Below are 18,308 nucleotides of genomic sequence, written 5' to 3'. Positions count from 1 at the left end.
GTGATAACGCATAAATTCTGATTCGAAGGCTAACTAAATGTTGCAGAAATTATTGGAAATAAGAAAATCTGAATATATTCAACAGTAAGCAAATTAAAATGTATTGTTAATAAGTTAAATTAGAACATAAACGAAAGTTACAGAAAACTACCAAAAAAAAATAGAAAAAAAATCTTAGGAATATTTTTTCTAATATTGTTAACTGGTACTGGTGGGGTATATAAGCTGTCTAGTAGCGGGTGTTACCTCCCCTGCCATCAATTACAGCTTGTAACCGCCGTGGCGTACTTCGAATAAGGTTGGCAATCACTTCTTGGTCCAATTGCTCCCATTCTTCTTGAATAGTACGTCTTAGCTCTTCAATTGTTTCTGGAACTATTGCGCGGTTTCTGATATGTCGTTTGTTGATCCCGGACGTGCTCTATCTGATTTAGGTCTGGACTTTGTGGTGGCCATTCTAATCGCATAATCCGAACTTCGTCTAGGTACTCCATGACAATATCGCAATGTGAGGATGCGCATTGTCATGCATAAATACAAAATCTGGGGCTATGAATGGTGCATATGGTACTACATGATCTGCCAAACATTCTGTAATATACCTGCAAGCTGTCATTGCCCTATTCTCTACAAGAACCAACTCTGTACGTCCTTGTAAAGAAATACCTCCCCAGACCATGACACCACCGCCTCCAAAGGGTGTTATTTCAATGAAACAACATTGTGCATAATGCTCATTAGGTCTTCTATACACATGTTCATGCCCATCTGATGAACGTAGGTTGAATTTTGACTCATCGGAGAATAAAACCTTTTCCCAATGCTCCACATTCCAATGTAAGTGTTGTGTAGCAAATTCCAGTCTTTGCCTCCGGTGACATGCTAACATCCTGGGACCTGTAGCGCACACTACGACCATCATCACCAAGAGCTACTGCTTTTACTATTTCTTCACGTCTCATTTTAAAGCTAGCAAACTTACAATACACTTGCAAGAAAAACACCAGCAATGACAATGTCAATAATATCTGTTACTATGGTTACCATGAACCAAAATTCATGCCTCTCTAGACATTAAACAAAATAACATCAACAGGAATTGAAAATCAATAAATTAAAACAAAATTGCATGAAATTAATTTTGAGCCTACTAGGTGTTCCAAATAAGTAAATACGAGTAAATAAATAAACAAATAGATAAATAATAAATGGAAAAACTATGGATGGAAAATGTTCAATAATGAATGTTCAATTGTTCAATACTTAACTGAAAGCGTAATTCATAAGTAATTGCAATTCAGATGTCAAATATTAAGGTGTCCGGTTTTTTTTTGTCCAGCAGTATATACTGTTGATTGATTGATTGGCTTGGTGTTTTAAGTCAACTTTATGCACAGTAAGGCTAATCGGGACTGGACCTACAGTTTAAAGTGGGATCCGAACAACTGTGCTATTACCTCCACCGGATATCGAACCCGGGACTCCTTGATTACAAGGTGACGACGTTACCACTACACCATCGGGGAGGCCCTTTCACCAATAGGTTTGGAAGAATCCTTGTGATGGTTGCATTTGTAACTGTGTTGAAACATAAATGTAGGAGTTTTGTCATTCTTGACAGACAAAAATGCAATCCACAGGAGGATTCTCTAGAATAAATAGGAAAATTCCTACACAGAAAAATTTATTAGATGTCACGAAATCAGTTTAGCACTTCCACAGGGGATATAGTTTCAATAAAAAAGAAGAGCTTGTCATCAAGACAGGCAGAAAATAAAATACATTGAGAAAAGCTGTAAAGTAATAGTTTAATAGTAATTATATAAATTGATTTGCTTCCAGAAAATTGTTGAACTCGAATTTGTATTTGACCTCCAGTATTCACATATATATTATATACACTTCGTAGTAGTTTTATATACCAATGCACTATACATGTAGCAATATTATAATGTAATATAATGTGGAGACTGACAACTAAGAAGAAAGCGAATATCCATAGTGGACATCACCATTATGTAGAAAAACAAAGATAGTGGTGGTACTACGCTAGGTTGCATATGTGTCGACATGTTCACTGTGTGCAGAGTGAAGGTGCCGAGGGAGCCACATCACAGACGATGTTCAAACTGTCTGCCATTAACTTCCACGCAGAGATGACAACGCCAAATCAATGATTGTCTAGTGCAACCAAACAACCCCATGGTGTCTGCTATCGTCGCTGCAGCGACATTAATGCGTGCAACGAGATCCTCGGCTGACACGACAGGTGTTTCGTATACGAGGCGTTTCATCTCTCCCCACAGAAAGAAGTCTGGGGGGAGTGATGTCCGGCAATCTTGCTGGTGAAGGGCATTCTGCAAAGAAATGTGGCATGCTCCATTCAAAAAAGCACATGGCAGATATGTGAAGTTACGATGTTAAATGCTGTCAGGGATCAACCTGACACCAGTATGCTCGCTATAGCCACTGCCCACAACACCTCCTATGTTAATGTGTGGCACGTCCTAACCGAAGAGGGAATGTACCCTTTCAAACTCCCAAAAGGTACAAGACCTTTTACCTCAGGACTTTGACCCACATGTGGTGTTTTGCCAATGGTTTTTGCATGACATGGAAACTATCCCGAATTTTGTGAACAGGGTGTTGTGGACCGATGAAGCAATGTTCACCAAAATTAGCGTGTTCAATAGTAAAAACAGTTACGTTTGGGATTTTGCAAATCCACATGCAATTCTCGTGGCACACCATCAGCACAGGTTTGTGGTTCAAGTCTGGTGTGGGATAGTGCATGACCATTTGATTGGGCCGTACATTTTCCCTGCTATCCTATGTGGTGGCACATATCATGCATTTCTTCATGATGTTTTGCCTGAACTGTTGGAGGACGTGCCCTTGGCACTGAGGCAAGGACTATGGTTCCAAAATGATGGTGCACCACCACATTTCGACCAAAATGTGCGTCCCTTCCTCAATGGCTTGTTCCACAGTCGTTGTATTGGTAGGGGTGGGCCTGTGCCGTGGCCAGCAAGATTGCCGGACATCACTCCCCTGGACTTTTTTCTATAGGGAGAGATGAAACGCCTCGTATAGGAAACACCTGTCATGTGGGCCGAGGATCTTGTTGCACGCTTTAATGTTGCCGCAGCGACGATAGCAGACACTGCGGGGTTTAGTTGCACTAGACAATCGTTAATTCGGCATTGTTATCTCTGTGTGGAAGTTAATGGCAGACAGTTTGAACATCATCTGTGATGTGGCTCCCTTGGCACCTCCACTCTGCACACAGTGAACATGTCGACACATATGCAACCTAGCACAGTACCACCACCATCTTTGTTTTTTCTACGTAATGATGATGTCCACTACGGATATTCGCTTTCTTCTTAGTTGTCAGTCTCCACATATCACTTTCCGTGGATAACACATCTCGCTAAACCCTTCCCTACCCCCATGACTTCAACAGACCCCTTTGCTTCCTTTGGGGAATCGCTTGTGCATCAACTTCACACATCTGCCATGTGCTTTTTTTGAATAGAGCATGCCGCATTTCTTTGTGGAAGGCTCTTTGCCACGGTCATATGATTGGCTGTTGTGCCACTATTTCCTTGTAAACATAATTTTCGCAATTTTTCCCTCTTCAATAACTCCAAATGGGTGCCGTTTTCGACATTTCGTCACATGAACTTCTGTGTTTATTTTCACTTGTAGAATCATCTCCTAAGCGTTTTACCTTTACTCTCTGGTAATATTTACATAGGAACAAATTCCAGATTTGTTTCCCCCGAACTGATCAACCTAGGTACATCCCTGTGCCAAGTCAACATTTGTATTCGTACCAAATCTTGATACAGGTCTTTGTAACCAGAGTATATCTGCATCTTTTAAGTTTTCCACCATACAGGGTGACTAGAAGTCTGGAAACCGTGGAAAAGTCATGTAATTTACTTCTTCTGGAAAAGTCCTGTAAAACTTGGGGAAATTTACTGTGTTTCTGAAAAATTCACATTTTTATAGTAGTGGATTAAAAGAAGGTTTTTGAACCAAGTAAATAAGAACAAGCAAATGTTTAATACTTCAATTTGATATACTGGTGGTAGTTACAGAAAAATGGCATATTTACTACTCTGGGAAAAGAGGTCATGTTTAAACAATTTTAAAGGTGATGAACGACGTTACACAAGTTTCAAATACAAATCAACTATACTAAGTAGCTATTGGCATTTACCACTTTCTTGTTCCAGTTTTTGAGTTGTGCTTGGTTGATATTAGAATTAATAGAAATATTATTAAATTTTACTACGATTATGTGTTATGCTGTAATTGTTGTGATTTTTATGTAAACAATTATTTGTTTAGCATTTAGTTAATAAGTGGGAATCATTATGTAAAATCTCACCCCTGATGCCCCTAATAAACTATCAATTTCTCTGTGGTTTCCCTTCTTGTTATTACTTTTAACTTGGTTACGTTGGATTCTAAGTGTGGTGTAAATTCGGGAAATGTGGTGAAATTTTTCAGTGCATGGAATCTGGCCTGGTTCATCCTAACAGACCTCACTCACTTGGTCTGAAACTATTGGTTCTCAGCCATCCCACTCCCATCCTCCTCCAGCCACATCACATGTCCCTTCCCTCCCTCCCCACCATATCAACACCTGTTCTTGTATATCAAGGCAACTGTGATCCACATTGTGAATGAGAGTCTTGAAAAGATGTTATATTCAACACCAGAGAATATTGTGATAGTGGATGAATACACACATACCAGTTCTATCCAGAAAACACTGAAATTATTCAGAGACAAATTTCCACACCATCCAGTACCAGGAAAAAGCACAATTTAAGATTTGGTGAGGAAATGGCAACTGACTGGATCTGTTGCACCAAAAAATAAAGAGAACCTCCTGTCTGTATGACTCAAGTTATTTCTAAAAGTATTGCATAAACGTAGCTTGCAATCATTAAATAAAGAAACAAGTTACTAGTTACATGGGATTCCTTGAGGAACATCAGTATATGGAAAAATCTTCTTGAAAGAGGCGTGGTCAAATATTATCTGGATATCAGAAATTCTGATATATGGATTATGCAGATATTCGAATATCTGATATTTGTATTATCCAGATGTTCGGAGTATCCGAATGTGTGCACTATCCAGACAGATTGATCGTTTATCCATTTTACAGGCTATTTGTCATGTTATCTCGATATTTGGATTATCTGGATATCCATATTATTATTTTATATGATGCAAGCTACTATTAAAACAAGCCTCTAAACGAGAATTTAACTAAATTATTTCAAACTTAAAAGATTGGTTTATGTACACCACTGATTGTTCTCCAATAGCACTCTTCAGATGACGGGGTTTCCTCCCGGAATGTTTAGAGGGAGGCAAGAGAGCTGAAGAAAAAGTGAGCAAGTGACTAGTTAAAGAAAAAAATGCAGTGTCCATCACCGGTTTCACCATTGCAAATAGTTGGCGGGAGAACACTGCTTGTTTCTTCCTGCTTTCTGAACCTGCATGGCAGAGGCAGTGTTTCTACATGAAGGGAAATTTCCCTTAGTGCAGGAAAATCTTGGTCCAATTTGAGGAAAAGAAAGAAAGATTTTTATGAAAATATAGAAATTGCCAGAATATTTCAAGTTGTCAGACTTTTGTTTACCATGCTAACTGCACTGGTGTTTCATTTCCTTTACATGTAGATGGGGTGTATAATAAACATACGTAATAAATTAGAATTATTGTAGTTAACTGGATCAAATTTTCAGAATACTCCACTGGTGTTTATTGTTATTAAAAGTGTTTTCCTGTGTTGTGACATTTACAGGTTGAGTGTAAGCGACCACACCAGAGGCTTGAATGGATCATATAAGGATAATGTTGGGAGAGATGCCACCATCTTTTCAACATTACCAGATGTAGCAGAATCCTCCACACCTGAAATGTGTTCTATAGCAGATAAGGAATATTTAAATATGATTGGTGATATGAAGAGTGTTTTTCCTTCAGAAACTGAGGACTCAACAGATCCACTTGTTGATTTTGACAGTGACAGAATCCCAAAAGGAATGAAAAAGAAATTTGAATTTGTAGAGGAAACCTACAGTTGTAGTGCACCACTTGTCAATGATGCCAAGGTGGAAGTTAAGATTGAAGACTCGTGCGTGGGTGCATATGATGCTCACATGGAGGAAGTATACGTTAATGAGAGACTTTCACCACATGGAAATTTGCTTCCAGAATGTGAAATGGTTCCAGATAGTACAAGGTTTGTAATTATTTGCTATTGTCTTATTGTGTGTAGATTGAATTTGTACCGAGTGGTCAAAAAGGGAGCCTACCCTCCCTCTGCTTGATATGATATGAACACATACATAGTTTAAAAGTCAGGAACATCATCATTTTCAAAGCACAGCAGAATTCTCACCATGTTCTGTCACACTTTGCATTTGCAACTGTGTCATTATCTGAACAAGACTTTTCCCAGGTGCTGGATTGGAAGAGGTTCTGAAGGACCTCTGAGAAGTCCCATGAGTGGTTCTCCAATGACAGAGTCAGAAATGACCTGTATTCCACAATCCAAGAAATACGATCAGCTGTGGAAACTGCATTGATGTATGGGATTCCGATTTATCTCCATAAAGCCTGCCAGAACATGGCACAGAATTCAGCTGTGCTACAAAATGATGGGCTCCATGCTGATGTTTCGGATTCTTAAACTATCCGGTTTGTATTCACATCAAACATTCAACCATCACTATCATAGTATCGAAATTTAAAGGGCTATGCCAACTTTGTAACCACTCTGTACATTGATTATGGGTCAGAAGCTATAACCATACTGGCTTTCGGCTAATCTGTGCTGAGTCACATGAATTCTGTTGCCAATATTCTTGTGTCATCTGCTTCATTGCTGAAAGCACAAGAAATCTCGGGGAAACCAGCATGAAATGAACTGTAACATGCAGAAGCCTTTGACTTTGTCAATAGCAGGATGACAAGCTTTGGCAATGGCAGTGGCCAGTTCGATGACTGGTTGTTTTTTGTTGACACAGCCCTATACTGTCATCTGTTCTTTTGGCAGTAAGATGTAGAGTTATACCTTTTGCCCAATGTTACTCCTTTTGTAGTATAAACTATTTTTTTCCTGTCGGTCATGTGCAGTCACAGACACTTCTGTGTTTTTACCCTTTCTGGACTAGGGATGGGTATAGCTCATCTTACAATCTGTGTCCAATAAAACTGGCAAATGGCATTGTTTGCAGTTCACTACAAATTTCTATTGTTAATGAATGTTAGGCTGTAATCGGACCACATCAAGTGTGTTGTCACCACCTCTATCAAATTTAAGCTGCTAGATGTCATGTTTTCTTCATTGCTGAATTTTACTTGTCCTTGTCACTAATTACATGCTGCTTTTGCTTATAGTTTTGAAAATATCATTGAATAATTTACATGCATATTGTAAAAATATTGTACGAGAATTCCATTTGGAATTTCACAGTTAGTGGCCATTCCATCCACCAGAAAGTTTTCAGCAGGGGCGTAAATAACACCCCTGCAACCCCCACGGAGCAGGGGTGTGCAGTAAAAATGATAAATTAAGAAGGCCTGATAGTTCACAAAAGTTTTCCTGTGTTACATTACATTTTCAACCAAACATATTATGCCCCTACAACTGCAAACAGAAAATGTTACTCGCTAGAAATATAGAAAGTGAATTGCCAAATTAGAAGAAAACCTTCATTAGATGAATAGTTCAAGTCATTGCTTACGTCGCCAGAGGGTAGACGACAGCAAGTGAAAGATTGGATGGTTGTCTAGATTTGATTCCTTGTTGGCAATTCAAGTAAATTTCCATTTAATCTTAAACTGTTTGTCAAAAGTCATTGTAATGTCAAACAAAATGCAGAAATAGCGAAAGCATCTGCATTACGAAAGAAATTCCAAAGTAAATCTTGGAACATGTAAATGTTGTTTCCAAAACTTTCCAAAGTTCCAGCATATTCCTTGAGGCATGCAGTCTTTACATGGTCTTAACGAGCCTCGGAATAATTTTTTGGTGTTAGAAAATGCAGCTAAAAAATGGCCAGGAGGTGGGAAATAGAAACGTCAATTTCTACCAAACGGAAAATAAAAGTAAAAAACTTGTTTGACGAGCCGACATAAGATGTTAGCTTTCTTGACCCCATTGGATTGTTTTAAAGTAAAGATTTTACCCTGTGCTTTAGATATTCTAGTAAATCAAGTATACAACAGATTTCAGAGTATGAAACAACTCGAATGAAGCTTCATCTTTTTAATTCTAACAGTCCTAACGGAGCACTCTGACAATTGCTAGAATATGTTTCTAATTTCTGGGAGAAATATGAAGAAGGCGTATCTTGCACTATAGGTACAGAAATTGTTAGTTTTCGGAATGTAGTGTTAACTGAAATCAAAAGAAGGTACATATCAACCATCAGCGAAGTTGCATAATTTCTCTTGATATAAAACAACATTCTGATTAGTTGCATTCCTTATATGATGTATTTGATCCACCTGTGACGTCTTGATCAGCTGATCCAAGCTAAAATTGATCAAAAATTACTTGAGAAGCACAATGGCAAGAGTGAGATTGAGTGGAATGGCAGTTTGGTCAAGAATTTGTTCCCATCAAAAAACTCATAGCACTGGTAATGGTCATTTAACAATATTGTAATTTTTATATTAAAGTGTATCTTCTATTTCCAATTATATATATATATATATATATATATATATAATGGATAAAAGCAAGGAGGGCCAAAAGGGGCAAGATTTATATATATATATATATATATATATATATATATATATATATATATATATATATATATATACACACACCTTTCATACCAGTTTTTTACACTGATTCAAATTACATCTTATTTATTTTCATATTTGTATATACATAAAATATATGTAGGAGGCGTGAATTAATCTATTAGAAAAGAAAGCTTTTATTTATAAATGAGTAGGGGCGCACAACCGAAAGTTTTGGAGGAGGGTTTGCAGAACGTCTTAGTTACCCTACTGGTTTTCAGGTTATTTTCATTTATTAATTCTAAAATACCTTATCAATATATGTTGTCAGTACCTTTTAATCAATGTTTTTTTTTCCAAAATTTGTTACAGAAAAGATATAAAGGTAAGAAAACTTATTGAAAATGTAACATATTAGACAGGCACCCACGGACCACGAAAACGTACAGAGGACATCAAAACAAACAACTTTTCTCAGTAACATTTTTCTCGTTGGTGCTAGTTTCGGCACTACAGTCGTTCAAAAAAGCCGGTTTTACCAGATGCTGGCAACCATACACATCATTTGATCGGATCTGTGACGTCATTTCCTGCAGCGAAACAGTGCATGGCAGTGTTGCAAGGAACACCCAAATGTTGGGGAAAATAACAGACTACCAACCACATTATGATCTGTAAAATGAAGATAGGGTCGCATCCAGTAGACCGAACATCTAGGTAAACACAGCCTACCAGCCAGAAGACCAGCAGTCATCCCAGGGGAAGGAGGAAGTGAACCAACGATGCGAAAGATGGTAGAAAAACAATGTATACAAAACAAAGTGCCAATATCGGATTTTGTTCCTTAGCCTACATGTCAAATATAATCATCATAAGAACAAACTTTATTGGACACAATTTACATTTGGCTGTTTTCGCCCAGCTACCTGTCAAATATTTGTAAATCTTGTTGCAAGGTTAATATCTACAGGTTTGTATATCCATTTGTCCTGATACATGCATTGTGGTATTAATAGAAGCAGTATCTGAGGTTCACGTTCTTACATTATGGCTATAACATGCACAACCAAGGGTTTTTAGGTTGTTACAAGCTAATCATGATTCAGCATGGAGTATACTGCCGTATTCACAGTAATGTTGCAAACTATTTCATGTGTATCCGGTGTGTAGATAAACACAGTCGTTGGAGAGCTTGTTTTACTACTACTTATATCACATTATTTTCAACCATTTTTGTGCCTTGCCGCATGTACATTACATTACGTGTTACCTTTGAAATTTTTAGTTCTTTCATTTCTATTTTGTCAACTGTTCAGTGTGTCACAGACAACAAGTATCAGAAAGACGAAGTGGATAGACTAAATTGTAGATGCCAATTGGGCAGCGAGATTTGCAAATATGTGATATGTAAGCTGAGAAAATTCAATATTACCACTTCCATTTGAATTCCTTTTTTTTTCTACCATTTTTTGTATAGTTTGTTCACTTCCTGTTGGATTACAGAACATGTTTTCTCGCTTTCTTTTACGGTACATAATGTGGCTGATGGTACCTATGTCATTGTTCACAGAATGTGTGTGTTCCTGGCAACCCTGAAATGCATCGCTTCAAGACAGGAAAAGACGTCTTAAATGCAATAAAATGTTGTGTGTGGTCGTTAGCTTTCAGGCGGCAAAACAGACTTTTTGAACAACTGTAGCACCGAAACTAGACACCGAGAGAAGTGTTACTAAGAAAAGTTGTTTGTTTTGATGTTCTCTGTACGTTTCTGTGGTCCGTACGTGCCATTAAAGTGACAACCTGTAAACTTGTGGAAATATGACATGTAGATATCACACTAAAAAAACAATTTGTTAAGGTTTTTTGTGAAAAACATAAAAATAAGTCTCCTGGGAAAACTCCATATTTTTAAGCACCTCCGAAGTGGTTTATCAATACCATTGACATTCAATGGAATCATTACAACCCAGAACTGTCCATTACTGTACACTGCAATTCTTATAATTCTCATGTGAAGGTAAGAAATTTTATGGGATGTCATGGTTTGAAATACAGGACATGGAAGAAATGAAGGAACAAAATGATTGATTGTTTCATTTGGTTATTTTAAGTCACTTTTCTGTTACATTTGGCTGATGGTATCATGAGGATGAATGATGATAAGAAATTGAAGAAAGGACAATCATCATCACTCATGGACAGGACCACAATACATTCCCCTCAGATGATTATTCTGGCTCAGAGTGTAGGCACTAGAAACTTGTTAGGCTCCAAGACTACAGAACATGGTGTACTGTGCTGCAGTCACATTATAACTGGTTTTTTTTGTTTCATATTGGATGCAATAAACATGCTAAACATTCAATTCTCAACGTGGAACCACTGAACTTTGTGCATGTAATAATTTTTTCTTTGTGCATGTGTGTGTTATTTTTAACTGTTTGCAATGATTTTAGTTATTGTAAATGTTTAAGAGAGTGTATTGCATTTGTAAATATCACGTGGCATAACAATTTGTGAAGACTAGTGCCTCCCTACTGACTGCTGCCTCACTTCCACTTTTCAGTGGACATGGGAGATCATCCAAACAATTATGGAGTGACGTGTGGTCATCATAACGAATCCAAGTTGTTCTTGTAGGTTTCCATGATCGGGTTACATTACTCATTCATAGCTCCCCAATTTCCTCGTGATGGCAGGTGGTCACCAGTCTCATACATTGGGAGAAATCTCTGGAAAAGTTGTTACGCTTGCTCCAGGAGACTCCATGCATCTCATAGCCAGATTCCAAAGCTTGCACCTTAGACCACATGGCCATGGTTCGGGATGTACTACATTGCTAGTTCAGGGAAAATTGCTTGGTGCATACATTCATTCTTATATTGGCATTTTTGAATATGTATTTGCAATGAATTGCTGATTTGTATCCTTTTCATACAAATTTAAAATGTCAACATTAAATTATTTCTGTATGAAAATTATTTTAAAAAATGAAAGAATTTATTCATGCTAATCAACCCATGTATGTGCTTTTACAAATTTGGTTGTTTTGGACAATGCACAGCACCATTTTTATGTCGGTGTCATCCGTATAGAAGAGACTGACCACGGTCATCTTTATTAAGGCCAGATGCTGAAATGTGGCAATGCTGTCTCGCTGGCTTGAAAATCAAAGCAGAAATCATGGTGGGAATAGTGAAATTTTTGTTGATTCGAAAGGAAAGTAGGGAATCTTAAGTAAAATGTTCTAGTTTTTGTAAATTTAACATTACGCAGTAAGTGGAAAACATGCAGTAACAGTGGAAATGTAGATTTGCTGTTAAATTACTGGAAATAAGGAGTAAAAATTAGGCCAACTTTACATATCATATCAGGCATGGAACGTTTAAGATAAATGTGTAGTTTTCCATTATTTTATGTGCTATAATTCCGGAATAACATTGAGCATCTTATGTAGTAAGTGTTCAATTACTACATTACAAAATTACATTCTTGTATTGCAATATTACTGATTATATATTATTAGAAACAAAATATCAAGAAAATATAGCAATTTCTATAATTTTATATGGAATTTAACTTTGATTTTAATAATCTATGGTGAGCACTGCGTTGACACATATACCAGTGAAGGGCTAACCTATAGAATAACTTTCTGGGACAATGCATATCAGCGTAGATAGGTATTTGTCATACAGAAGCAATTAGTAGTACAAGTCATATTGTGGCGATAAAGAAATCATGTAGAATAGCACTTTACAAGAAGGTTACCATTCTGCCATTTCCATGCTTGTTTAAACGAGGGTTATTTTTTAAGTAAGGTCCATTTTGCAATAAAAACGAAGTAAGTAAATGTTCTTCAAAAAAACATTTATATTCTGAATTTAAATACACTCTATTTTTCTACATAATTTCCTTGCCGTTTTAAACATTTATCGTAACGAACAATGAGTTTTTGGATACCCTCCTCATAGAACTCTGCCGCCTGTGATGATAGCCAGTTACTCACGGTTGTTTACACTTCTTCATCAGTGTCTAAATGCTTCCTGATAGGAAGGTCTTCAGATTGCGGAAGAGGTGGTAGTCGCTAGGTGCAAGGTCTAGACTATGGATGGTCAACACATCATCGCCGGTCAAAGTGAAAGCAAAACACACTTTCAAAGCGCAAGATCATGGCAGCTGTGTTTTGGGACAGGCAGGATGTTTTGTTGGTAGGTTTTTTGCCGCAAGGAACAACAATTACCTCAGCTTCCTACTGTGAGACCCTAAGAAAACTTCGTCGAGCAATCCAGAACATACGGCATGGAATGCTGTCAGCCGCTGTCGTACTGATTCATGGCAATGCAAGGCCACATGCTGCGGCTGAAACTCAAGATCTGATCGAATCTTTTGGCTGGGAGATATTCGATCATACGCCATACAGTCCAGAACTTGCACGTAGCGACTACCACCTCTTCCGCCATCTGAAGACCTTCCTGGGTGGCAAGCGTTTAGACGTTGATGAAGAAGTGAAAACGACCGTGAGTAACTGGCTATCATCACAGGCGGCAGAGTTCTAGAGGAGGGTATCCAAGAACTCGTAGTTTGTATAATATTTAATATATATTAAGTATATAATATTTAAACCGGCAAGGAAATTGTGTAGAAAAATAGAGAAGTGTAAGTAAATTCAGAAAATAAATGCTTTTTTTAAACAATATTTACTTACTTCGTTTTTATCCAAAACTGACCTTACTTAAAAAATAACCCTCATATATTATCTGGTAGATTATTGAAACCTAATGAATGCAAATTCAATGTCAAACTGAAGTGTGTTAGGACAAATACATAAAATAATTAAGAGCAACAAACCTAAAATGAAGATGTTCACATCTAAAACTAGAGGAAGTAGCAAACTTACTAACAGGTCTAACCTACCAAAAAACAAAAAACAAAATTTACAAATTCACTGAGGTACAAAAATCTAACCGGTCAAACCTAATAAAGGCAATTAATTGTTAGCATGAAAATAACATAACACACATGTAAAATTACCTAAGCTGACAAAAGATAGAGTATTTGTTCTGTTCTAAATGGCAGATTATAACAAACATTGAGCATCTTATGTAGTAAGTGTTCAATTACTACTTGCAATAACTATCATTTTACAAATAAAGCTATGTGTATATATAGGTAACACAGTTTATATTTGGAGATTTTGCAGCGTCAGAATATATCAGTTACGTACAAGGCTGCAAAACTTTAATAACTCGGTCAAAATACCATCAATGTCATCCTGCCTCTGTCATGGTTATGGCTTTTCGATATCACTGATTGTTTTGCACATCATGATTAAAAAACTCTTAATGCCATCAATAGTGGATGTTTATTAAATTTAATGATTCACATGTAGAAAGCAAGTAAAGCTACTTCGTGAAATGCAGATATACCAGGTGTATAAGCTTAAATGTGCTGTTTTGTAGTCAGAAAAATACATGGTTTGTTCATAGAAAGCAACAAGAAATTTATTCAAAGTACTTGCCCTCATGAGCTACACATTTTGCCTACCTCTCGGGCAATTTGTGGATACCCCGCCAAAAAAAGTCCTCTTTCGAGGCAAACCACTCATTTTCGGACGTCTGCATACGAATCGAAGTGCTGCTCAGCGAGGGTGTGGCCCATCGACGAAAACAGATGATAGTCGGAAGGGGCCAGGTCTGGTGAATAGGCGAGATGGGTAGCACCTCCCAGTTGCGTGTCTCCAAGTAGTTTTGGACCAGTCTTGATGTATGCGATGGGGCGTTGTCGTGGAGGAAAATCAGCTTGTCATGTCTTTGTTGATAATCCGGCCTTTTGTCACACAGAGCATGGTGCAATTTGATCAGTTGTTGGTGGTAGCGGTGGTCAGTGACAGTTTCACCAGGTTTCAACAGCTCAAAGTAGACGATACCCTGTTGATCCCACCAAACACTCAGCATCGTCTTCCGGCCGAAGCGATTTGGTCTCGAGGAAGATGTTGATGGTTGTCCAGGATCAACCCACGATTTCTTGCGTTTAGGATTCTTGAAATATATCCACTTTTCATCGCCAGTCACAATCCGATGCAGGAAAGACTTTCTTTTTTGTCAGGCAAGCAAGATTTCGCATGTGTTTTGGCGTCTCTCCAACTGCCGATCGGTCAATTCATGCGACACCCATTTTCCGATCTTTTGAACCTTTCCCATGACACGTAGACGCATGGAAATGGCTGCTTGAGTAACACCCAATTGCTCGGCAAACATCTTTTGCATTTGGGTATCGTCCTCGTCCAAAAGAGCCTGCAATTGATAGTCCTCAACCTTCCTGGGCCGATTTTCACGTTTCTTGTCGCTCAGGTCAAAATTGCCATCTTTGAACCAATGAAATCAATCCCTGCACATTGCTTCTGATACAGCACTGTCACCATATGCCTCCACAAGCATTCAATGCGATTCGGCAGCCGATTTCTTCAAATGGATGCAGAAACGCAGAGCTTCCCGCATATGCTCTTTTTCTGGCACAAAACTAGACATGCTTACCACAGGAACACTGTCTGTTGTTGTCTGCACATGCTGACGATGTGCACTGATTCGTGTTGGCAGATGTCCAACTCATAAAAACACCAGGTATTGCATGCCCATGGTAGCTTCATACGCTCACTAACACCATCCATGAGCAAACAGCAGATTTAAGCTTATACACCTGGTACAGCTCAGAAAATCCAATGCATATTTAACAAACAACTTTACAACTTACTACCCTACTTTAATAAAAAATTAAATAAGTTGAATAAACTCGCTGATACAATTTGGGCTAATGAAGTTATTACGGGATGAATAGGCTACAGAAAATTATTACTTCTTTACGTTTGGACATTTTCTCTAATGTTTTCTTCCGAGCAACATCGGCCGGCTGATGTCAAAGTTTACAGGGTTGCCAAATTGAAGGCTCCGGCCTCCCTTTAAAGATGGCCATGGACTGACACAAACTGTGTCCGAGTTGTTTGCAGTATTAAGTGTATTGTTTTAGGGTTGACTGGAACTGTTTGGACATAAGTCGTAAGATTCCTGTATCTAAGTCGAATCATTAACTAAATTTGGACTAACCTATAGTGATTGAAACATAATGTATAAGATGATCAGAATATAATAGTAATTCTCTGGTAATTCAGAATAAGAATTTTGATTGTAACATTTATTTACTTTTATCTTTTAATGTAAATATAGACATGGTCATGAATGCTTGAAAGAGATTGTCTTGAGAGTAAAACAGTATTAGAAGAGTGAAAAATAGAGGTTTAGAACAATGTGTAGAAATTTCACCAAAAAATGCAGGCGTGACCAGGACTTGAAAACTGTTCTCTGTCATACAGTATCATTGTCTCTGTCAGTGATACCACAATATGATCTGTTGCCTTGGAAAAACTGTTGATATCAAAGTTTTCTCCCAGCTTAGAGTAATGTTCTCATTATGCCCGAGACCCTGGGTTCGAGTCCTGGTGAAGCCACTATTTTGTGTTGACATTTCTACATAGAATACCTTCTCTGTGTGTCAAATCTTAATGGAACAGCATCTAGTGTCTGAAAATGCAAATTTTATTTACTAAAGATATTGTATTTTTTGCAGGTGTGCTGGCAATATGAAAACTGAAATTTCTTCAGTTGCTTCATCAAAGACCAAAAAAGTAGCTTGTCCTTTAAGTTGTAGCACTTGTGGGAAAACATTTAAGAAAAAATCTCTTCTCCTAGTACATTCAAAAATACACACGGGTGTTCTACCATTTCTTTGTGATATTTGTCGGAAGCCATTTAGTCGGAAATGTGATCTTGCAGTCCATGGAACAATACATTCAGAAGACCGCCCCTACAGCTGCAATACTTGTGGAAAATCATTCAAGACAAAACATGATTGTTCAAAACATACAAAAAGACACACTGGAGTGCGTGCATTTTGTTGTAGTCATTGTGGAAAGTCATTTCTGAGGAAAGATGAGCTTTTTACTCATCAAACTACGCATTCAGACACTCGCCCTTACATGTGCAGCACTTGTGGACAGACATTTATGAGGAATTGTTATCTCACAGTACATGAAAGAACACACACGGGTGTTCGGCTATTTTCTTGCAATCTTTGTGGGAAGTCATTCATTCAGAAATGTCATCTTGCAAACCATGGAAAAAGTCATTCGGAAGACTGCCCCTACAGCTGCAATACTTGTGGAAATTCATATAAGAGAAAAGGTGATCTTGCAAGACATATTAGGATACACACCTAAGTGCACACATTTTGCTGGACTCTTTGCAGAATGTCGTTTGCGAACAAAAATGATCTTTCTAATCATGAGACTATGCATTTGGGACCTTGACATTAGATTTGCAGTACCTGTGGAAATTAATTTAAGAGAAATCACTGCCTCAGTACACAAACGAATACACTTGGGTGTTCGACCATTTGCTTGTGACCTTTGTGTGAATTCTTTTATCCAGGTAATTCCTCTTATAACCCCTGATTGCTCCTACAGTTGAAAAACTTGTGGAAAATAATTTAAAAGAAAAAGTGATCTTCCAAGTCAAAAATACACACATTTTGTTGATGTATTTTGTGAAAAATTATTTCTACAAACAGTTCACCTTACATTCAAATAAAAATATATAAATAACTTAGGCAAGTGAGTAGGAATGATTCAGAATGACGTTTCGGAAGTCTGTACTACTTCCTTCATCAGGTAATAAAATGAAGAAAAAAAACTTTAGGTGCCAAACATGGTACCGCGTTGTCAAATCGTAAGTTGAGGATTCAGGTTGAGGATAGAAAAGGTAAAAAACTTACGGTGACAGCATAAAAACTCCGAAGGAAGTCTTCGCTGGTTAAAAAATTTCCTATGTTAAAAACAAAAACCACAACTAAAACAAATAAAAATCGAAGTCTTACTACAGTCCCCTAGTGACTTCCGTCAGTGTTGGGTAGAACACATAGACTGTGAGCGCTCCTATCCAGCATTGAAGGTGAAATTTTCCCTCCAGTGTTACCCTCTTACAATCGTATACGTCACCATTCCAAGGTGAACTCCCTTTCTTCTTCGACGGCCTTCGCAACCTCGGGAGTGACATGGAAACCCATTTTAGTGTCGGTATTTACCGCTTTATCCCACTTTTTAAGAAAAGCGATCCACCCTTCCTCCAGATTACCATCATCTCTGTTAAGCTTCTTTCTTTTTCCAGTGCATATAAATGCAGCTTCATTAATTTATTCTCCTCTTTCTTAATTACTTCCCTTTTTATAAAACTATATCCGCTCATTATGATATGTTCGGATAGGCCTGTTTTAGGTATCTTTATCATGTTCATCCCATCTAGTGCGCATGTTTGTCCCCGTCTGCCCTACATATTCATTCCCGCATTCACATTCGATCCGGCATACCCCTTATAGTTCTTCCGGGTTATCCTTGTTCCCCCTCCCTTTTTTTGTACCCGGTAAAATTCTTTTCAATATTTCTAGGGGCCTTCATCCTGCATTTTACG

General features: G+C 37.8%; 1 protein-coding gene across 4 annotated transcripts in view; it reads left to right on the top strand.

Moving 5' to 3' along the window:
• The window catches only part of LOC145997173 (uncharacterized), a 127,666-nt gene that overhangs the window by 33,426 nt on the left and 75,932 nt on the right, over positions 1–18,308 (top strand). For 3 of the 4 annotated variants that reach the window (XM_083133863.1, XM_083133862.1, XM_083133861.1), the window contains exon 4: positions 5,834–6,274. In XM_083133863.1, the coding sequence (XP_082989989.1) occupies positions 5,834–6,274 (441 nt within the window). Of the gene's footprint in view, positions 1–5,833; positions 6,275–16,413; positions 17,198–18,308 lie in introns of those variants that run through there. The other variant, XM_083133864.1, reaches the window with a different exon arrangement.

Source organism: Lepisma saccharinum, chromosome 13, assembly GCF_977018435.1.
Source record: "Lepisma saccharinum chromosome 13, izLepSacc3.1, whole genome shotgun sequence".
NCBI lineage: Eukaryota > Metazoa > Arthropoda > Insecta > Zygentoma > Lepismatidae > Lepisma > Lepisma saccharinum.
The sequence above is the reverse complement of the archived record's forward strand: the minus strand, read 5'-3'. Positions and strand labels throughout refer to the sequence as shown.